General features: G+C 48.6%; 8 protein-coding genes across 8 annotated transcripts; 1 reads left to right on the forward strand and 7 right to left on the reverse strand.

Annotated features, from left to right (window-relative positions):
• Positions 1–1,036: 1,036 nt before the first annotated feature.
• N7455_003795 (uncharacterized protein) lies at positions 1,037–2,244 on the reverse strand (the record flags this gene model as incomplete). Its single annotated transcript, XM_040958679.2, has 3 exons — positions 1,037–1,634; positions 1,701–2,049; positions 2,205–2,244. 3 exons carry the CDS (start codon positions 2,242–2,244, stop codon positions 1,037–1,039), a joined length of 987 nt encoding a protein of 328 aa, XP_040810938.2.
• A 291-nt stretch (positions 2,245–2,535) lies between these two features.
• N7455_003796 (PQ-loop repeat-containing protein) lies at positions 2,536–3,626 on the reverse strand (the record flags this gene model as incomplete). The annotated part of the gene is made up of 4 exons (XM_040958601.2): positions 2,536–3,073; positions 3,129–3,344; positions 3,395–3,514; positions 3,583–3,626. The coding sequence occupies 4 exons, from the start codon at positions 3,624–3,626 to the stop codon at positions 2,536–2,538; spliced, it is 918 nt and encodes a 305-aa protein (XP_040810949.2).
• A 585-nt stretch (positions 3,627–4,211) lies between these two features.
• Positions 4,212–5,501, forward strand: N7455_003797 (uncharacterized protein; the record flags this gene model as incomplete). Its single annotated transcript, XM_040958632.2, has 1 exon — positions 4,212–5,501. The coding sequence occupies one exon, from the start codon at positions 4,212–4,214 to the stop codon at positions 5,499–5,501; it is 1,290 nt and encodes a 429-aa protein (XP_040810959.2).
• Positions 5,502–5,998: 497 nt separating this feature from the next.
• Positions 5,999–7,324, reverse strand: N7455_003798 (FAD-dependent oxidoreductase; the record flags this gene model as incomplete). The annotated part of the gene is made up of 3 exons (XM_040958658.2): positions 5,999–6,237; positions 6,293–6,863; positions 6,929–7,324. 3 exons carry the CDS (start codon positions 7,322–7,324, stop codon positions 5,999–6,001), a joined length of 1,206 nt encoding a protein of 401 aa, XP_040810944.2.
• A 561-nt stretch (positions 7,325–7,885) lies between these two features.
• Positions 7,886–11,120, reverse strand: N7455_003799 (uncharacterized protein; the record flags this gene model as incomplete). The annotated part of the gene is made up of 7 exons (XM_040958646.2): positions 7,886–8,323; positions 8,388–8,471; positions 8,539–8,684; positions 8,742–9,610; positions 9,673–9,710; positions 9,764–9,881; positions 9,928–11,120. The coding sequence occupies 7 exons, from the start codon at positions 11,118–11,120 to the stop codon at positions 7,886–7,888; spliced, it is 2,886 nt and encodes a 961-aa protein (XP_040810879.2).
• Positions 11,121–11,848: 728 nt separating this feature from the next.
• Positions 11,849–12,670, reverse strand: N7455_003800 (ankyrin repeat domain-containing protein; the record flags this gene model as incomplete). Its single annotated transcript, XM_040958566.2, has 1 exon — positions 11,849–12,670. One exon carries the CDS (start codon positions 12,668–12,670, stop codon positions 11,849–11,851), a length of 822 nt encoding a protein of 273 aa, XP_040810908.2.
• Positions 12,671–19,415: 6,745 nt separating this feature from the next.
• N7455_003801 (VOC family protein) lies at positions 19,416–20,198 on the reverse strand (the record flags this gene model as incomplete). Its single annotated transcript, XM_040959458.2, has 1 exon — positions 19,416–20,198. One exon carries the CDS (start codon positions 20,196–20,198, stop codon positions 19,416–19,418), a length of 783 nt encoding a protein of 260 aa, XP_040810163.2.
• A 379-nt stretch (positions 20,199–20,577) lies between these two features.
• N7455_003802 (ketopantoate reductase family protein) lies at positions 20,578–21,716 on the reverse strand (the record flags this gene model as incomplete). Its single annotated transcript, XM_040959444.1, has 3 exons — positions 20,578–20,766; positions 20,825–21,474; positions 21,524–21,716. The coding sequence occupies 3 exons, from the start codon at positions 21,714–21,716 to the stop codon at positions 20,578–20,580; spliced, it is 1,032 nt and encodes a 343-aa protein (XP_040810102.1).
• Between the last annotated feature and the right edge of the window lie 26 nt (positions 21,717–21,742).

Consider the following 21,742-nt stretch of genomic DNA (forward strand, 5'->3'; position numbering starts at 1 on the left):
AGTGGCATTGGGATATATAGGATGGCTCCCACCTCGCCGTCCAAAGACCACCATCGCACCTTAGCCTCTTTGCTCATCAAACACCTGGCGATGATGTTCCTGGAGCGAGACCGATGGATAAGTGGCCATGATCCTCCCACACCTCATCATGTGCTTCCTTTCATATATCTTCCCTGTCTCGAAGATTCATACTGAATCTAAGGTTGATTCTTATTGATCATGGAAAACCGCTGGACCCTTCTGATAAGATGCCTTCGCACCCTGATATAACTTGGAGGGACGACGGAGCCCTCGGTCCCGAATTAAAGACTATGCGCAAGTGATATAGGTGTCTGGCTAGATTTCTAACGTGAGGCACTAGAACCTTGCAGCTCCATTACGTTCACCAGAGATATAACCTACGACTTCTATCTCCCTGGCCACACGGAAGCTGGCTGATGGCCTCTGCAGGCCGTGGCGGCGTCGCGGAACATCATACTATGCATGCCTGAGAGGGTAGCGGCGAATCATAGCAAGTCAGAACTGAGACTGAAGACGTTGGATGAGCGCCTATTGTCTCGCATCTGCATATCTTGGAGATAATACTACGATGTCTTGCTGTCTGTCTTGATGCCTTTTGTATGTTTCCTTTTTCCACCACAATACTGAATGTTATCACTAGAAAGTTGATATCAAATTAGCCATAATCTAGAGAATACACACCCACTACTAAGAACAAAAATTCTTACAAAATCAATGCTTCTGATATAACTAGTGATGTATAATGGGTGGCCGGATGCGTGTGTCGCCTGACGCCGAAAGAGATATCCCTAGGCAATATCAGTCTTGATCGGCTCTCAAGTATGTAAAATGGGGCTTTCTGTTCCATTTGATTCCCATATATCAAGTGCCGAGGTAGAACAATTTCCGAACACGCTATCTAGGAGCATTACATTATACACGTCGATGTGGCATGTCCATAATCCAGCGCTGGAGGATATTATCACTCCGCATATCGTTTATATTATGACTTCTCCATGTTCAACCCGTAAAAAATCTATCTCTTAATCCCAATGACACGCTGGATAGCTTCGTCATTGCTCATAGCCGAGTCAATAACACCAGCCACCTTGAGCACATCGACAACACCGCCAATAATCTTATCGTCAACGCCACGAGTGGCATTAGTGAATTTGACATCCTTAAGCCACTCCGTGGCATCCTCCTCAATATAATTGCAACCGAGCTCCCCAGTACCCAAAAGCTTCACAACATTCGCCGTATCAGCCTCGAAATCCTTGATTCCCTGATCCAGAGCCTGGAAGAGTCTCTCCAAGCGCTGGTCTTGCTCGGGGTTAGCGAATAGTGCCGTAGAAGCGACAATCATCCATGAAGGCCACGGCGTGAAGATCTCGCCAATCTTCTTAAGCGGCGGGTTCGGCTTCTCAGATGTGGGGTGGAAGTAAGGCTTCGTGGTAAATTCCTCCCACATGAAGAACTCAGCGGATGGGTTCGCGGCCTGGTCGGGCTTTGACGCGTTGAGACCGGACACGCCATCCCGCAAGGGTCCGAACGGTCCCAGAGGAACGGTGGTCAAGGAGTCGGCTTTCCAGCCTTGTTGCTGGGCTAGAACAAAGGACATGATATGAGAGCCACTAGAGGTCGACGTGTTAGTCTCCAAGCTATCTTGCGCTCACTGTGACTCGGTGTTGACAGCATACCTTCCCAGTCGGCTAACTCCAACCCTCTTGCCCTTCAGGTCCGACACTCCATTAATCTCGTCCCGATTGCGGCCCGTGACGATAGCCCAGCGTAGAGGGTTGTCTACCCAGTGGCCGACGACCTTGTATCCTCCATCTGCATCTGCGGAGGTCTGGCTTGCTTGTTGCTTTCCGGCCAAGCCTGCGACCCACCCCTCCGTCAAACCGATGGCGATGTCAATTTCATTGCCGCGGAGGGATGTGATCATATGCCCCGTCCCGGAGGGGAAGGGAGTTGGGACGATTTTGAATGGGAGGGAGGCAACAGCCGGGGAACGGAGGGCGAGATGGAGTGGGGTTAGGTAGTGCTCTAGTGCGCGGTAAAAGCTTATCGTTAGCTATATTCTGTCTAATAAGAAGCGGGAATGGCCGGCAGGCGTCGTTGAAACGGAGCAACTAGCTCGGATATAGCAAGATTATGTTTGCTGCTGATGATGAAGCTCTGGGAGTCAGGGGAGGACGTACCGGGCACATAGCCAATGCGGATTGTGGGCAAGTCAGACATTGTGCAAATATTAGCTGCGGTACTGATTCGGATACTAAACAGAAGCAGTAGACGTGAGGGTGCGTTGGGAAGATGTTGGCGCAGATGTCGGAGCAGAGCGGCATTCCGAGTGACGCGGGGCAAGCCCCTCACTCGACGCGCGCAATCGGACAAGGACCGGCCAACAATCTTTTTTGATAAAACATCATAGTATTGACATTATCTCATTCAAATTACAGATCTATAATGCTGTTTGCCTATGCTAGCTATCTACATAAATATTGAGTCTAGTCCAAGTTCATCCCAGGTATTTTAGTCCATGCGGATATCCTTCTCGTGGTGACCCCAGCGGCCACTGTGCTCCACAGACTCGCCTGCGGTCTGGGAGGTGGAACGGGAGTGAGAAGTGGAGAGAGGAAAAGAGTGGGAGAGGGAGTTGGAGTGCGAGTGTGGGTTGTTGAACGAGTCGGAGAGCGAGCTGGAGTGGGAGTGGGAAGGGCTTTGAGTGGGGGCGTTTCGAGTGAAGTAATAAAACTGGAAGCCCAGGTAGAAATCGCAAATGCACTGGAAGATACCACAGAGCTTGAACGCCCAGGGGATGGTCTCTGTGCTGTTGAAGAAGTAGCTCATCTTCATGGTATCACCGAGAATCCATGCCGCGACGACAGAGACTCGGAAGCCCTTGCACGAGCCGGATCGGTGGTTGGCAATGATTTGAGGGATCGGGAGGGTAGCTTCGATGGCGAGTCCGCTGTAGCCAATGAGGCTGATGTAGAATTGCGATTGAGCGACCGGGGTCAGGTGGATGACGGTCAAGATTCCGACGAAGTAAGCCAAAGACATCCAATATCTTTGAAAATGGGTAATTAGCTTGAATCGCTGTACTCGGAGGGGCCGGAACTTACGGCTTGGTGGCTTTCCACTGCCAAAACTCATACGGTCTCGAGGATGAACCGTCAGAGTTACCACCGCTGAAGGGTGTGTGTTCAATTCCATTCCGCACGCCGGCGGAGGGCCGATTATCGAGCGCAACCTTGAGCATCGCAATCTGAACCACGATCATGACAATTGCTTGCGTCAACAAAGTGCCTGAGTAGTGCTCGCCAAACCAAAAGAAAACCCTAAGAATGTCAACACTTTGCGCCCAACGCGCCGTTGACCGGGATCTTACTTCAGGATCGACGAAATCAGCATAATCAAAGGAATATCCAATGAGAAGCCCGCCGAGCTTCTTGTGCGATGAATGCTGAGGATCTGGTCGGCATAGGACGTGACGGGGGAGCTTATAAGGCTGTATATTAAGCGTGGTTAGCACTGGGAACCTGTAGATCAATGGGGAGCTCGTTCCCGCCCACATACAAGAAAGGCGCGGCATAGTCAAAGGCGATCTGGAAAAGAGACATGGCGATGATGGGGGTATGCACGGTCGCTATAACTAAATAAAAAAAAGACAAAAGTCGGGTCGACGCGATTGCGTGGGAAGTTGCGTCTTGTAAGTATTCCCGATAAAGGAAAGGCGACAATCAAAAACAGGAGAGTCAAAGAGGGAAAAAAAAAGGAACAAGCTTCGGGACACACGACTCAATGCGGCTTTTTCGCGGGTGCCCTGGATTATGTCAGCGTGCCGATCTCCACTTGCGGCAGGGCCCTGGGGCTGACGGGGTCAACGTGGCGAAGTTGGACCAATCAGATTAATCATCGTTATTAAATTCGTCATTTACCTATCTTGGACATACCCCTCGAAATATAGATGGCTCAGAGTGAGATAATGAGAAAGGTATTGCTCGATCTGGACAGGCTATACCGTATTGTATCAAGTATTCTGACATCACGATGAACAGTCGATAGAAATATTCTAAAAGGATAACTTGCCAATTCTCCCAGCCCACCTCTGAAACAATCCAACTGAAACAATCCAAGTTCGCCTTTGCCATCTGATTTTCGCCAGTCCTTAGTCTTTCACGAACAGTCTTTCACGAATATCCAAAATGAGCAATCCTAGCAATCAAACCGCAAAGGAGATCGAGCTCCAAGACCGTGAACATCAACTTCGAAGGCGTGAATTAGACCTTGACCTCGAAAAGCACGAGCTTAGAATTAAACACGGCAAAGCCGAGCTCGAAAAGCATGAGCTTGCACTCCAAAAACGCAAAATGGAATTTGAAAAACAGGAGCTTGGAATTGAACAGGACAAAGCTAAGCTCGAAAAAAATGAATCTAAACTCAAAGAAACCATTGAAAAGCTCAAAGATATTGAAACCGAGTTCAAGTCGAATGGACCCGATATAATCAGGCTGGCGATATCCAAGAAGTTTAAGCGTGGTATGACAGGCACGAAAGAACACGAACTCAAACAGGGTGAAGATATCAACGCCCTTCAGCGATGCCGATATGAGCAGTACGTCTACGAACAAGACCTGGATGGGAAAGAAGATCACTTGGCGGATTTCCTCGACGTGGAAACCGGACTCCGAGAGATTGCTCAACGGGAAATATGTTTGAGAGAACAATATAACCTAGATCCAACCAAACTTGAGGAGTGGCAGACCGTAGAGAAGGAATATAAACGACTTGAGCACGAGTGGTGGATGATCCGGGATTCCTTCGATGCACCTTTGGCGCGAGCCTTTCAGTACTGGCGGTCAAATCCTAGATGGTATATGCATCGCGTTCTTCGAGAGGATTGTGCTGGCAGGGGAGGCTGCTGTGGGCGTGACTGTGGATGTTGCCTTCATCGCAAACTTGACGAGACTCGCAGGCGTGCAGCTGGGCATTGCACTGTCAAATGTGGTTGTTGTGAGAAGGCTCGCGGATTTAAGCTTTCCGAGGATGACAAGAAGTACTTTGCGATACGCTATGCGGTCTCTGAGGATGGTAAGAAGGGCCGCGATCTAAAGGACCTCCAATTGAAAACCCTCGAAATGCAAAATCTACGCCTGCAACAGGCGCTTACTGAAGGAGCAATGAAGGAGAATATGAGGCGATATGAGTTCTCTGATGGCGCAGTTCAAGAATTTGAACGCTACATAAATGAAGCTGACATCACTGACGATGAAGCCGAATTCACCGACAATGAGTGTCCTATGAATGAGGAGGAGGATCCATACTATCGTCGGATCTCGCAAGCTTCGATATGGGGATTAGTAGACGGTAACTTTGAGAACCCGTTTGACTTGATCGATGAGGAACCGGCCTGTTATTCACCATGGGGGTTTGACGGTAGTAACCTGGTTGGCCAGGAGGAAAACGATTCCATGATGACGGAAACGTATTGGTAGTTGCCAAAAATGCTTTACATGGCTATATTTCCTTTTTGGGTATTGATAAGCTTATTTGCTAAAATCGATGGATGGCTGGGAGTAATGATGAAGCTTGAACTTGATAGCTTTGAGAGAACAATTTTCATTGTTTTGCTAAACCTCCGTTGCCTTAAGTACATGTGCACACTATATTAAGTGACATACTACGTAGCTATAACACTATACGGTGGGACAAATAACGTTAAATGTCTTCTTGTGGTCATTAGAAAGATCTCGCTGGATACTGGATATCAAAGGAAGTTGGCAATGAAGATCTATGTATATTGCCCAAGCGATCATGTAAAGACAGAATTTCGGGTAGTCGACTGCCGACTCAGCCAAGATACATGCGACAAATGCCCGAGTATTGTGCGGTATAAATTGTAGTGGAGTGAAACATGATCGACATCCTATATCCCAAACGGAAGGGGTGGGTTCCAATGGACTCAAAAGGGGCCAAAATCTCAGAGAGACCATTAGACTGGCTTCTCACCCAGAAGCGCAAAGCTCCCTTCCTTATCAACCTTGGCGTAGCAATGGCCATCGTGTCCAGCTTGTCTGCTAGTTTCAACAGCTTCTTTAGCACGCGGGCACATTTGCGTCTCATAAGCCCTGATGGCATCACTAAATGACACGTGGCCATCGCTAGCTGACTTGATAGCATCCGCGAGTTCACAGGCGTCTACAATGGCATGGTTGACTCCCTCGCCGCGATCTGCTCAAGTTAGTTTGAGTCCGTGTGCTCGCAAGAGAATAGACAGTACACTTACAGATCACCATACAATGGGCCGCGTCACCGATTAAAGTGCAGGTACCGTTCCAGTTGTCCCACTCAACGGAGGGCCAATCGACCAGGTTGACTTTGGTAACGACGGTGTCCTCAGGCAGTGCCTCTACCATATCCCGCATACGAGGGAAAAACGGTTTGCCTTTTTGTTTGAAAACATCAAGCAAGGGCTGTTTCAACAGCTCCTCATCCGCATCAGATGCAATCCAGGAGAAGTACACTTGGGCCCGGTAGGGTTGCCCAGGGGCTGTGGGTGTGTCCAACAGAGACCAGAAGACAAAGGTATCTGTTTCTGGGTGCGTTCCCATGAAATAGAGTGGGTCGACGTGGTCTTTGAAGTAGCTGACTTGTTCCTCACTCATAGTCAGGGCACATCCGACAGCATTGATAGGAAGGCGATGCAACTCGTGGGTTGTCGGTGCAAGGAACTTGCGAACAATCGAGGTCGAACCATCTGCACCCACAAGGGCGTCCCCTAAAACAGTCGAGCCATCTGTGAACTCAGCTCGGACACCACCCTCAACCTTGACGATGTTGACGAGACGCTTCCCCCACTACAATAATGAGGTTAACCGAATGTAGTCAAAGATAGTGCCAACGAAACGAAATATTAACCAACCTTGATATCTAGACCTTCCATAAGAGCCTTCCGGATTCCATCTCGTCTGAGCCTGAGTCTCTTACTCTTCGGAACAGACTGCTCAACCTTGCCGGTCGCACCATTGATCCACGGCACACCGCGGACTTCGTCGCGGCCGATAGCAGGATTCACCTGTGCCTCACAAACACTGTCATAGATCTCTGGCAGAATATGCGCTTCCCATGTGGTCAGGGTCGAGTGTATAGAAACACCCCATCCCTGATTGCGTACCTCCGCAGACTCGTCGCGCTCAAAGATGGTACAAGGAACTCCATGACGACGCAGGGCCTGGGCCAGCGTCAAACCAGCAATGCCTGCTCCGATATACACTTTGTCAGAACGCGATTCCAATCGACTTCTTTGAGTTGGTAGCATACGATGAGGATACCCCCGTTGGAGTATTTTAGTGAAACGTTGGAAGACATATTAGCTCGATAAGTGGCTGGGAGATAGTGAATTGTAGATTGATGTTGGGCGCTGCGGCGGCCTTTATATGTGGTTTCCTTTAACCGTGCGTCATTTTTCGGCCGACTAAATAGGGAGACGGCATTGTCGTGCCGTCGAGAATCAAGCTATGAAATTGTTGAACAAGCTGGGCGATATTTTAGTTTATATACTGGCTGGTGGACCGGCCCACCTCGAGTGTAGATCCTCCCTCATACTTTCCTAATTGGGAGATTTCAGACGCCGGGCTCTACCGTCATCGAATTTCCCGCGCCCTGCTGGAGGGCGCTTCCGCTGACAAAGCGGCAAGTGGTCCTCCAGGCTACGTCTCAACCAATTCACGGACACGATATCTCCGCAGAACTGCTTTTGTTCTCGACTTAATTGGTATTCCCTTTTCGGAGGACGTTATGAGTTCGGAATGTCACAGTACAAAAACCAGAAGAAAGAAGATGCTGAAGACAAAATATGCTATATGCAATGGCCTCACGATCACAAAATAGCATCGATGATATCGGGCCAGCAATCGGCAATCTTCCCGTCATCTTGGAAAGAAGCAACAACAGAACCCTCTCCTCTCAGGGGATCACCTTCCCAGATGACAAAGTCCCCAGCCAATGCTCCCTGTTCGACCTTCTTCGATTGACCTCCAAGGATAAGATCGAAATTGGTTGAAACAAGGGCAATGGCCTGCTGATCACTTAGACCGGCATACTTACCAGCCCACCAAGCTTCTTGCGCCAGACCGTGGACATTTGAATCACTTCTCACAGCTATACCAAGCAAAACACCGGCATCGGATAAGATTTTAGCAGGGCTCTCTGTAAGTGGGGGCCCTGTGAGGGCGTTCTTCTTCTCCCAAGTATCAGGGGCACCCCGGTTACCAGTGAGGATCACAGGAATTCCCGCTTCGGCGAGAGGCTTGGCAACCTATTAACCATCGAAGTAAGCATAAATGCCACTACTTAGGTCAAGTGAGACGAGGGTATCTTACCAGTGGAGCGCTGTGGCCGCCGTGTATTATCAGGTTCACTGATTGGAACTCACGCTTCACCAGGATCAATTGCGCAATGTCATCCTGACAATATTGAGTCAGTTATCTCACAGAGCGGTTTCAAGGGCACAGAGGTATAACCCCAGCTTACCTCATTGAATGCCTGTACAACCACAGGGATGGAGCCGTTCGCAGCCTTAGCATAAATGTCGAGGCTGCCGGGTGCGGCATCTTCGCCTGCCTGAAGCAACTGACGCAGTCTCTCAATCCCAGAAGAGACAGTTGGTGTCTCATCACCTGAAAGAAACCAGATTAGCTTGATCCCGAATATCCCCAGTCAAGCAAATCTCTTACTTTTAGCAGCCTGACCTATCACGAGGTGGAGTGCCACATCATCCTTCCAGATACCATTATCAAGAATCGTGGCATTTGCGCTCGTGCGCAATCCAACACTAACACCTTGAACGATGCCGCCACCATGAAGAGGCGCAGTGATGGCTCGAGTGACGCCTCCAATCCTGGCCCTCGCGAGACCTCTGCCATCAAGATGCACGCCGTACTTGGCAAAGTGAAGTGACTTCTTTTCGTTGAGTGCATCCTCGTTTTTCGAACCCGAGCCATCCCCAGTTGAGGGTTCAGACGGGATGGACTGGATTCCGAGTTTGTTGCCGAAGGCTACAAGCCCAGGCAGAACATGACCGTTCTTCAAAGCAATATGTGCGGTATTTTCCTGAATCTCACTGGAGAGACATGAGGATCTCTTATCAAGGCACTTGACCTGACCATCCTCAACCAGCATAACGAGTTCGTTAGTGTCACTAGTAGATGGACCGTGTGTATTAACCAAGACTTTCTGAATCCCAGTAAACAGAATCCGGGACCCAACCTGCTGAACTTTGGTGCATGTATCTTCCTTCTGACCTACTTCAAGAGATGGTCGGATTTGGGGAGCCTGTGGTTTTCCAGAGCCAGGTTTTCCAGTAGTCCATTCGCGAGCATCATCACCATTCTTCAGAATAGGCCGGCCATCAATGAATACCTGACTTGGAGTTGCACCAACTTGGAGCGGGTGATCATCCCAAATGACGATGTCTGCATCGTATCCTGGACGGACATATCCAATTCTATAATCCTGTTGGATGGATCTAGCAGGGACAGATGTCACGGCTTGAAGAGACTTTTCTTCAGACAAACCAAACGAGTGGGAAACTGCGGCCTGGTAACTGTAGGATATCAGGTTAGATGGTTATTACGTCATTGAATGTAGTGCTCTCCGTCCACTCACACAAGGTACTTTGCGTAGTTTCCCTCGCCAGTGTGATCCTTTTGATGTTAGATGGACCAAACATCGCTTTACGAAAGGGGAAATTTCATACCGACTTCAGTGCAACTTGGACACCATGATCAGCCAAAATTCTAGGCCCCCGTAAATTGGCCCCATATGCCTCTGCTTTGTAAAGCGCATTCTCTGCAAAAGTGGCAATAGTGATATTTCTGATGTCCGTCAGCAAATGAAGCAGACAGGAAGAAGGTCACATACTCCTCGAGGGACTTTAAAAATTCAGGCACTTCCCACGCCTCCAACGCATGGTGGAAAGCACTGGGATGAATGCCAAATTCATGAAGCACTGACAACATGCGCTCAAGATCCTCCGGCTCGTAGCAGTGCACATTGACATTGAGCTCACCTCGGAGAAGTGCAAGAGAAGTTTCAAGTTCAAAGGTCTCCGGTCGTCTCCCTTCATCTTTCAAGAACTGTGAAATTTGTCGAGACTGGGAAAAGTTAGACTTATCAATATTAGCAGCCGCCCGGCACCAGGCAGATTGGCGCTCTTGCAGCTCTCGTGCTTCCGCGAGATGTTTGCGCAAAAGCCACACTAGACCCATTCGGGTGTTCTTATAGTTGCCCTTGGGGTTCTCCCCACAAGCCATTTTCAAGTATCTCTGTCGGCTTTTCTCTGCAATGCCATAATCAAGCAATAACTCATCGACTACCGGCTCGGCATTTGGGCCTGGCGTTGCCAAATTCTTTACCAGATATGCCTCGCCGCCGACAATATTTGCCGACCCTGGGAGAATCAAGGACGAAGTGACACCACCCGATGCAATGATCTGGATCGCTGGGTCATATGGCTTGAATCCATCCAATGAGCGAACAAACGGAGTGATGGGCCCTAGGACCGGGCGCTCGTTGACGTCGCTGGTAGATGGAAGGTGGGGGAAGGGGAGTAACAAATGATGAGAATGCATATCCACCAATCCAGGGGTGACAAATCTTCCATGGGCGTTGATGATTTGAGAATCCTCAGCAGCTTGGTGGTTCAAGGTTGCAGCTGATACAGAACGAATCACGCCTGCCTCGAATGTGATATCGACTGCTTCTGCAAGGACAGACTCGCCGTCGAAAAGCGTTGCATTCTGGATCAGAATCGGTCTCTGCTGGCCGGAGATCGAGTTCCACCGTGGGTTTTCCCGATCCTCTGTTGATTGAGGTGCCTCATACTGATACCTAGCTTCATAGCATTTGTTCAGCCCTTCGTAAAAGGTCTCTCGACCAGTACTGTTGGATGCAGTGATACTGGCGAGATATTTGGTTTCAATCAGCATCACCAGGCCTGCTGCCAACAGGAGGGCTCCCAATAGGAGTTTTCCATGACGAAGACAACGAGAGATGGAGCATTGTGCAAAATCACGAGGTGTCTCCAACGGCAGGAAGCCGTTCTTGGTCGCCATGGGTGTCTCTGGGGTGGCAGTGGAAGCCTTGAGACCTCGATAATCAAGAAGAAGAAATGGAAGTGCGTGTTATCGGAAAGTCCGCACTGGCGTGAACGTGGATACAAATCGCGTCACTCGGTTACCCTCCACTTTCAGGGACCTCCGATATATTTCTCATAACTCCAAGTACCACGCAATCCAAGTTTAAGTCATGTACATAACTCCATTGGAACCCTCACTCAAATTCATATATGAGAATACAGGCCCCGACAGTCTGAGAGATGGAGCAGCCCAAATAGGTAAAGCCTAGAGCCATTGCTACCTGTGCGCTGCGGGGTCATCCTAAGATTTCATGATCATCACCGTTTAAACTAAGTTCCAAGCTTCCTTTCCTTTTCAACAGTTATTCTCTCATAAATTCATCTACATATCAGATAGCAACACTGGGCGAAAAGGAAACTTCTTTTCTACAAGCACAAGGAATCTTGAAGGCGAAGTGCCAAGAACCATGACAGGAATATCGGCTGACGTGCTTCTGGGAAATACAGAGCAATTCAACTGCACTGGTTGTCTCAGGCCGTTATTTTGCTAACAGACTCTCAATGAACTACAATATTGCCTACATGTGACCTTCCGTACTTCACGCCTACCTCAGCATGAAATATGTGCGCACGCGGTACCTTGCTTTCTGGGCAAAGTACAATCAACGTTCGGGGGCAGACAAAAGTGCTGTTTAGAAGAATACCTTAGGATATCTTTTCCGTCTGGTTAATCTGTTGGAAAATTTGCGTGATGGCATTTTGGCCTCTGGAGGTCGCAATCTGTGCCGCCGTCCACTTTTTATTTCCTGATGTGAGGGAGACATCTGCGCCCGCATCGAGCAACATCCGGACAATATCATGATGGCCGGATTCTGCCGCTGCCGAAAGCGCCGTATATCCGTTAGAATGTGAGCCTCCAGCATTCACATCGGCTCCTGCATCTAACAGTCGACGGACAATATCGAGGTGACCGCTAAAAGCCGCGCCTTGAAGGGCCGTAAAGCCTTTATACCTTACGGCGGGGGTATTCACGCGGGCCTTTTGGTGTAGGAGAATTTCCACGATATCGGCGTAGCCTTGTAATGCAGCAGCTTGAAGTGCGGTGCGACCCGCATTCTTCGCTGTAGGGGCATTAATTTCTGCGCCTTGCTGAAGGAGCCATTCTAGAAGCTCGATATGCCCACCCTCGGCGGCAGCCTGTAGAGCAGTTCGGCCCATATACTGATAGGGTAGACAGTTGATATTTGCACCCGCAGAGACTAAGTGGCTGACGATGTTCAGATAGCCCGCCCCAGAGGCCAGTACTACTGCTGATCTGCCACCGTTGTTTCCCCCAGGAGCGTTAAAGTCTGCCCCTGCTACTAACAGCGTCTCAACCACGGCGAGATGTCCATTATTGGAGGCGGCCTGAAGGGCTGTCTGGCCATAGTAGCCTTCATGGGGCTCATTGGGGTTCACTGATGGGCTAAGAGCCGCTGTACCTGGCACAAGTTCCCTTGCGCAGCGGCAAGCTGAATTGGAGACCATGTCTCATCGTCCCGTTCATCTAGTTGAGATTGCTGGGTTGATACAAGTCGACTTTCCTGCATCTTGAGACTTCTGTTGACGTCTTTCGTGCCATTCGGTGATTATATGTATTGTTGTTTTTGACTTGTTCAACAAATGAATGTATAACTCGAGTGAAGCTGGTTATCCAGTTAAAATGGTATCGTGGATCCTTGGTGTGAGATGAAATCGAACCCAAAGTAAACCAATCAGAGGCTAAATAACCTAGATAACTCACCCACCAAAAGCAGTCGAAACTGATTTATAAGCGAAGGACCTAGTTAGGTAGTGATTTTTCGGGAAAGCTGATACAGGAGTCGTGAATCTGTGACCGACGGAGTTCCGAACGGAAATCATAAGATAAGCACTAGGCCTAAGCACTACCGCCAAAACGGGCAATATTCCTTGGCACGGACCTTCTTGTGTACATCTTTCGTGAGCGTACTCCGTATATTAAGCCGGTAAGATGTTTGACCTAGGAGGCTGTCTAAATATTCGTTATTCTTCGGGTCTTCGAATATTTCCAAGCTGCTCCAGGTAAAGCTCAAAACCCGCCAATATACCCACGGATTTAGTTTTGATTAACCATGGTTTTCGCGGCCCCTGCCGCAGTAGACTGGCCGATTTAGATTAGTTAAATATTAAGGTGGGGGATACTTACGTTGAAATATTAACTGAGGTATGGTAGGAACTACTACTCCGTATATACGTACCTATACGTACCGGATTTTCCCTAGTAGGTGGGGCTTTTGATACAATACGTGTAAGTTCATAGAGAAAGCACTGTATGTATTCTGGTGGACGAAGAGGAGAAAGAGAGGACGAGAGAGCAGGCAAACTATCTGGGTTCTATTTACATGTGATGCCTTAGGCATCCGGGCATCCAACATCCCCCTCATAGAATCCTGCATGCACTCCCTCTCAAGATCTCCAGTTCCGGCATACATAGTAAAACTCTGCAAATTTCTTGTGGATTTAGCACATGCCAATTAGCTCGGTAAAGATCTTGAATTGATCCTTTGCAAGAGCCTTGGTAAATCCATCTGCGGCATTTCGCTTGGTGTTCACTCGATGAATCTCAACATGTCCTTGCGCCACTGCATCTTTGACAAAGAAGTAACGAAGATTAAGCCATCTGTTCGCCGATTTGCCTCCTTTCTTCGAGAGAAGCAATTGTGAGTTGATGTTGTCAGTGTAGATCTCTGTAGGACGCTGCTCTGGGAGCATAAATGATCGTGCGATCTTGTTCAACCACATTGCATCACGACTAGGTTGATCCAGTGCACACCACTCAGCAACTGTCGTCGAATTGGCCGTGATCGTCTGCTTCTTCGTAGACCACATAACAGGTGATCCGGCAAGGTACCAGACATTTCCTTCTGTCGATTTGCTATCTTCCCAGTCTGTATGTGAAGCATCTGTGTGTGCATAGAAGCGAAGTTCACCGGTTCGACCGAGGATAATTCCGATGTCAGGTTTTCGTCTCAGATACTTTACAACATGTTGCATTGCTTTGTAGTCAGAAAGGGTGGGATTTGCTAGTCGATGCTGTAAGCGTGTCACTGCGAAGCGAATGTCTGGTCGTGTCTTGACTGCCAACCAGTTTAACATCCCCACGATAGACTGATATTGATCAAAAGCATCGTCATCTAGTGCATTGGTCGCATCGGCTGGTGTCTCTCTCCATGCAGCTGGCAATGGCGTGTCTTTCCAGCCAGAGGTTTTAGCCATACGTAGCACCTTTTGCACGTACGCTTTCTGTGACATAGTGATTGTCCCGTTGGCGTAGTCTCTGTCGAGCGCACAGTTCAAATACTGCTTTGGCTCACCGAGGTCCTTCAAGTCGTAGTACTGACGAAGTTCGCTGACAACTTGCTCAATGTCATCGTCGGATGGTGCAGCAATGATGAAATCGTCAACATGGATCATCATAATAGTCAAATTCATGCCTTTGCCTTTGATATAAACGCAAGGATCATCATCCAGCGGACGAAAGCCAATCTGACGTAGTTTGCAGTCCATCTCTTCGTTCCATAGGAAAGCAGAGTCTCGCAATCCGAAGAGCGCTTGATTGAGTGTACACACCCAGTGTTTCTTGTCTCCTTGTGCATCTGCGTACTCAAAACCTGTAGGTTGTCTCATATAGACTGTCTCCACATCTTCACGTGAAGCATTGAGATATGCAGCAGTGAAGTCAACTTGCCTCCATTTTAGACCATACACTGCAATCAGTGTGAGAACGATTTTGATCATACATTCGGCGACGACAGGGGCATATGTTTCTCCATCATTTTTGTCTTGGAAGTTGCCACATACCACCCATCGTGCTTTGAAATCGTAGACTTCATCTCTGGTGTTGGATTTGACAGTGAATCTCCATTGTCCTGGCAGTACCTTAGCTTTTGACGGCTTAAGGATCAAGCTCCATGTGCCTTTAGCCTCGAGATCACTAAGTTGTCTTTGCATAGCCTCTTGCCATTGAGGCCAGAAAGGGCTCTTTTGCGCTTGCTTGTACGTAGATGGCAAGTCAACGTCCTTTGCGCATAGCGGCTTTCCATTGTAGAGAAATGGTTCGTCAATATCGACTTTGTCCATTGTCACATCAGCTGTTGCAGACATCGCACTAGGTCCCGCAGACCCCTGTCCATCACCCTCCGTCACGTTGTTACCGCCCGAGTCCTTCGCCTTTGCCCTTGTGGCAGCTCGTTGAATATCTCGGTCTCGTTTCTCGTACTCGACAGCGAGGTGTTTCTGCTTTGGATCGTGGTATCGGTCAGGTGCAATCCCGATATTCGCTCGTCTCGATCGGCGGGGTAGGGTGGGAGCCGGTGTAGCTGGGTCCTGAGAGATAGGATCTGGCGATGACTCAATTGAGATGATCTCACGGCTTGGTGACATCTCTGATCTCGCAGTAACCGGTGTGTTCTCAGTGCTTGTCGTTGTCTCCGTTGTATCGATAGCCTGTGTGATCTCACGACTTGGTGACACACTGATTTGTCGAGCGGGTGTAGCCTGTGTGGTCTCACGACTTGGTGACACACTGGCTTGAGGAACTGGTGGAGCTTGTGTGATCTCACGACTTGGTGACACACTAGCTTGTTGAACGGGAGAAGCTTGTTGAGTGGGAGATGAGAAAGGGTATTGGTAATCTGTTCTCTGTCGCTCTGGAGAAGGAGTCATATCTTCTGATTCCTCGGTGACAGCTCTCTCAATGTTGTCGGTATCTCGACGAATATCGTCCATACTTTCAGCAAGTTGAGACACTTGGGTTGACAGTTGTTGAAGTCTTCTTCCGAGATCTTCTTTCTTCCGCTCAATGTCCAAAACCTGTGAGACGCTCTCAGTGGTAGGATCCGTGATCTCAGTGATTCTCGCGCCTGTCATCATGGGCTCCTCTCCCACAGTTGGGAGAAAACTTTGAAAGAGTTTGCGCTGTTTTATTGGCGGAATGATTGTTCTCTGCGGTGGTGCCTTCTGTGGTGTCTCAGGCATTGTAGATGCACTGCCATGAATTGTTGGAAGATGAATTGTAGACGGCGTAACAGGTGCTTGTACAGCTAATCGTGTAGGAGTTTGTACCTGTAGTGTACGTACTACTTGCTGCTGCTTCTTTTCTGGCTTCGAGATCTCGTCTTCTTGCGACAGTGAGACAGGCATGAATCCGACGACATCATCATCATCATCAGGATCCTTGGGATCGGTGGGTGCTTTGCTAGCTGGTGTTGGTCCCATACCATCGTCATCTCCAGGTTGCGGAAAACCAACATCACGAGACACTACCAGTTTCTTCGTGACTGGATCCCACACTTTGTAAACATGACCACCGTCCCCCTCATAGCCAACAAGCATACCTTTCCACGCTCTGGGTGCTGCTTTCCTAGCCTGTGTCCTCTTAGGCTTCGGAATGTGGACGTATGCAGCTGATCCCCATGGTCTAAGGTGCTTCAAGGAAGGCTCTGGGTTTGCAATTTCAAATTCTTGACGCCAATGTGTGAGCGGCGAGATCTTAGTCTTTGGATTGACTAGTCTGTTGTAGATGTAGATGGCTGTGTCTGTCGCATACGGCCACATCTCTTCCGGCATCTTCGCATCGATGATCATCGTTCTCTGTATGTCATTGATATGTCCACCGAAACGTTCCACCGTACCATTTGGCTCTGCGGTGTAAGGTGGTGTGGTCTCAAAAGTCATACCATGCTTCTCACCCCATTTGATGAACTCTTTAAACTCTGTACCGCCATCCATTCGCCAGATGCCTGGGTATCTGCCGGTGAGTAATTTGATCTTCTCACAGAACGCAGTAAGCTTATGGTAAGCATCACTTTTGTTCTTTAGCATGATTCCCTCAATTAATCGAGTAGCATCATCAACGACTGGTAGCCAGTAGTTCTCTCCGTTTGGCCCAGTGGGTTTCATTGGCTGTGTATCAACGTGGAATTTCCATGCTACATCTTGTACCCTCGCCTGTTGTTGACGGGATATCTTGAGCTTTGACTTGCCTTGAAAACAGGCGTCACAATCGAAGTGTTCCGTGCCGTACTGCTCATCATCACCTAGTTGTTCAGCATGTTGTAGTGTGGAAGCAATGCGAGCTTTTCCAGCATGTCCGAGACGTCTGTGGATCTCTTACGCAGTCACTTTGTTCACAAATCCAATCTCATCGTCATCGTCGGAATCTGTGTCCGATTTGATCTCATTGGGGTCATCATCGTCCTTCGGACTGACAAGGTACGGGACACCTGTTGACGTGTCTGCATACCCTAGGATGTCTCCCCTTCCATTTGTGAGATTCTTAGTGCGTGTGTCGTAAGAGATATCTTGTTCTTCAAGAAGCTTTTGCATGCCAAATAGCTTGCCGTGTCCCCCAGGAGTGTAGTAACCAGTTGTCATGAACGAGTACGTCTTTCCATCCAAACCTGGTAGGGCAGCCCTTACAATGACTTCACCGTGGCCTAGCGTGACGACTCTATTACCAGAGTAATCCTTGTACGCATAAGCTGTGTCAGGGTGATCCAGTTGGTATGTGTGGAAGTCCTCGAGATCGTGTGTCAATGTCTTGTCAGAACCAGTGTCTAGCAACCAATCATTCTTCCTGTCAACAGAATTGGCAGCTGCAACAACCATATTGTTCTGTCCATCTTGACGTTGAGTTCTCTGGATAGCCTTTGAATAGGCCCACAAGTTGCCGGACGGTTCCCACGAGGCTGGTGGGTTGTCACTGAGATAGGCACATCTCTTTGCAGTGTGCGGTCCAAAGCCGCAGAATGAACACATGTTATTGTCATCCTTTTGTGTGCCATTACGCATCTCTTTTGCGTAGTCATGAATGTCTTTGCCGTCGGCAGGCTGCTTGCGAAGACCTCTCTTCTTCTTCTTTTTAGCAGTGGCTACGTCTTCGTCGATAGCATTGATGTCTTTGCTGGATTGGGTGTTATCGTCTTTGTTGTGACCGTTGTTGTGACCACCTCGGCCACCACGGTTTCCTCCACGACCACCTCTTCCATTGCCTCGGCCACGGCCGGCATTGTTATTGTAGACAGCATTGGTGACACCTTCCATGTCAGCAGCTGCTTGGAGTGCTCTCCAGTACTCCTCCACCTTGTCGAGATTGAGTTTCTTGGGTTCGAGACTTGCGACTTCTTCCCTAATAAACTGGACCTTTTTGACTTCCAATTCAAGGTTTTGAAGGACTTGTGATAGGCCGTGTGCTGGGTGCGGTGCTGCCTTGAATCGAGCAAGCACATGGTACTGTCGCTGGTACTCCTCAATGTACTCGCTTGCTGAGTTGTAATCCGATCGTTTCATCTTATCGAACTTCCTCATCTCAAGGAATGCAGTTTGCATCCGGTCACTGCCTTGTGTCATAGCCATAAGCTCATCGTACAATTGATCAGCGTACTTAGGCATCTTTGACAAATTGCGCAGCTTGTTCTGTAGTGTGACATCGATTTGATTGTACATCCAGCTTGCAACTAAGCGAGACCAGTACTTCCATCTTTCAAACGAAGCATGTGACTTGGGAGGTCGGGGAATGTCGCTTTCTAGCAGCCATTCCAAAGCGTATGGGATCAACTGGTAAGCCAGTGCCTGTTTCCAACCACTTGGATCAGTGTCATTGTGCTCCAGTGTCCTCACTTTCTGAATTTTGGTCATTGCAATCGTTGGCAGACCATGTCCCTGATGGGACGGCTTGTTATCCTCATCCTCGCTGTCACTGGCATCCTGCGCAAATTGGATCGGATCGTTCAAGGACGGGACTTCATTGGGATCAATCGTGTTAGGCGGTACGCCGGGAGGGGGGGTTTGTGGGTTGGTGTCCCCCACATTTCCGGTCGCGACGTCTGCCATGATTGGATTGTAAAGCTAAACGGAGCTTTTGCCGGCGGGGCTCGAAGGATTTCCTGGATGTTATTGGCTGGATCCGAATCCGTGTAGTGTACCACGCACAAAGGTGGATCCACTGTGGGGTCAGATCGTCAAAAGTCTCCAGATGAAAATAGCTTCAGAGAAAAGAGTTGCTAGTGGTCCAACTAGCAAAAGAGGCTCATAACCTGATACAATACGTGTAAGTTCATAGAGAAAGCACTGTATGTATTCTGGTGGACGAAGAGGAGAAAGAGAGGACGAGAGAGCAGGCAAACTATCTGGGTTCTATTTACATGTGATGCCTTAGGCATCCGGGCATCCAACAAATATTTCTAATATATCTATTGCTCCCTCGGCATGGCTATAGCGAGTCCAATCTCTCAATGTCAAAGAACAGTCCAGGTAGCAGCTCAACCTTCCCTTCCTTCAACCCATTAAACACTAGCCGAATAGACGCATCCCCTCCAGACAGGGAAACCCCGTGATTGCCGGCCGTCGAGCCAGAAGGAACTTCATACTTCCAGGGTCCACCGAATATCGCATCATAAGCACCCTTGAAATTTGAGATCTCTCCATCGGGGACTTGCACCGACACAGAAGAAATGCCTTGCACGCCATTCGGATGTTGAGCGAGGTTCGGTTCAACCTCATAAGGGACACGGTTTGCGCGAGGTGTTCTGTCCAGACACCAGAAGGGTAGAGATCCGGGAACGACCTTTCCTTGACCATCTTTAGGGACACAAACTGCCCATTTCAACACGGTGCCGTCTGGTTTGGTACGACCGCCAGCGATAGGGTCCGTATAGGAAGCATTGGTAGCAGCGCCCTGGAATCGCTGTTGGACGGCGCTGAAGTCGCTTTCCGATCGCAAAGTGAAAGCCCAGTCGACGATGGTGTCTTCTTTCTCGTTTCCCCAGCGATGGTTCCGGCGTTTTTCGGGGTCGATGTTGTCGAAGAAGGCAATTATTTCAAGGTAAACGCCATCCGGGAGGAGAATCAGTTTGTTCGTGGTGAGTCCATCGGCGTGGGTTCCACCTGGTGCTAGGGTGAATTGGCCTTCAATATGTTCGGAGATTCCGAGGAGTGTTTTGTGAGAAACGAGGAGAACGATATGATCGAGGATTGGAGTTTGTTTTTCAGACATTATGTGATATAGTTATTCCTTTTGAATTGAACCTAATCAGATAATATTCCAAGGTTGTGAAGGTAGAATGTAGGATCAAACGTTCCCCGCATCGTATTTATATTTGGAGAGGAACCCCTCACTTTTACGCCAAGAGAAAGTAGTTCTCTGTTTAACTGATGGTTTTATATTATACAGCTTGATGGCGTTCTAAAAGTTGTCTATTGCTCATCACACCCTAGCCTAATTGATCCGAAATGGTGCAATAATGGACCATCGGAGAGAAACTTCACAAAAATCAAAAAGGATGATACTCATGGTTTAGTTCAACTATGTGTGCTGTTTAGTCAATCTTAGTCTCGAATTGATGGATGTTACACCTGTATATGTGACATCTGTGTCATTTCGAGCCATCCTTGAGGTATTCGCCCTTTGCGGGAACATCAATTATTCCCCTTTGCTCCTTCAACCTCCACTGCATAGCCTTCAGGGTGTGATACAAGACTGTCAATGTTGGCATCAACACTCCGCGTGATATGCCTTCTCTCAACGGCTCCCCAACGAGGGTCTCAAATTCAACAAGATTGCCCTAGACTCACAAATCTTTAGTAAGATACCTTGTAATATGCAATGCAACTTGATCATACCTTTTGGACATCCTCCAGCATGCTTGGCCGGAGATACATGGTTAGAGGATCTATATTGATCATTCGATCCTCAATGCCCGAAGGAAGAATGACCCCTACAGCCTTTGCAGCAGCCACAACCTCTTGCATTACAGGTCTCAGCAAGGTGGAAACAGTGTCTTCCGCAAGCCGAATACGTCCTGTGTCCAATCCTGTTATTGCGCAAATGGGATTCAGACACGCATTGTAAACCAGCTTTTGCCATCGATGGAATGGAACATCAGAAGTAAAGATACAATCTGTTTTCCCGCCTCCAGAATACATCTTGACAAACTGATGAGCTATAGCATCCCCCGTTTCTTTCTGCAAAAGTGGATTTTGGAATGCACCGATAATAAGCCGATCGGGGTCTTCGTGCTCAATGACAGCTGGTGCTGTTTCATGGGATCCGATCAGGCTTACACCAGAGAGACATATATTGTCGGGGTACTTCTCTAGGAACGGCCTTTCAATATTCAGTCCATTCTGAATGAGAACAATGACTGTTTTCCCAGGAACAATAGCAGGCTCGATCAAATCTGCCATGGTCGGCGGATAGTCTGGGGTGTTTTTGGTCGTGATAACCACGTAATCAACGCACATCTCGGACTGTGTGGGGATTGTGTTTACCACTGTGAATTGATTAGAACTGAATTATGAAGTTGGATTGATGGTTCCCACCTTTGCTAGGTTTCCAATTGGGAATATCTCCATGATCGCAGGATTTAATGTGGAATCCGTCCGAAATGACTCTGGAATAATTTGACCGAAGGACCGCTGTCACAGCAGCGTGGCCACCAGTTTCGAGATTTAGTGCTGCGATAGTACCCACGCCACCACAGCCGACGAGCAGGACTTGGGCTTTTTCTGACATTTTGGTCTAAATGAACAAAGAGAGAA

Source organism: Penicillium solitum (genome assembly GCF_028829755.1).
Source record: "Penicillium solitum strain IBT 25940 chromosome Unknown utg000002l_segment0_segment0, whole genome shotgun sequence".
Classification (NCBI taxonomy): Eukaryota; Fungi; Ascomycota; class Eurotiomycetes; order Eurotiales; family Aspergillaceae; genus Penicillium; species Penicillium solitum.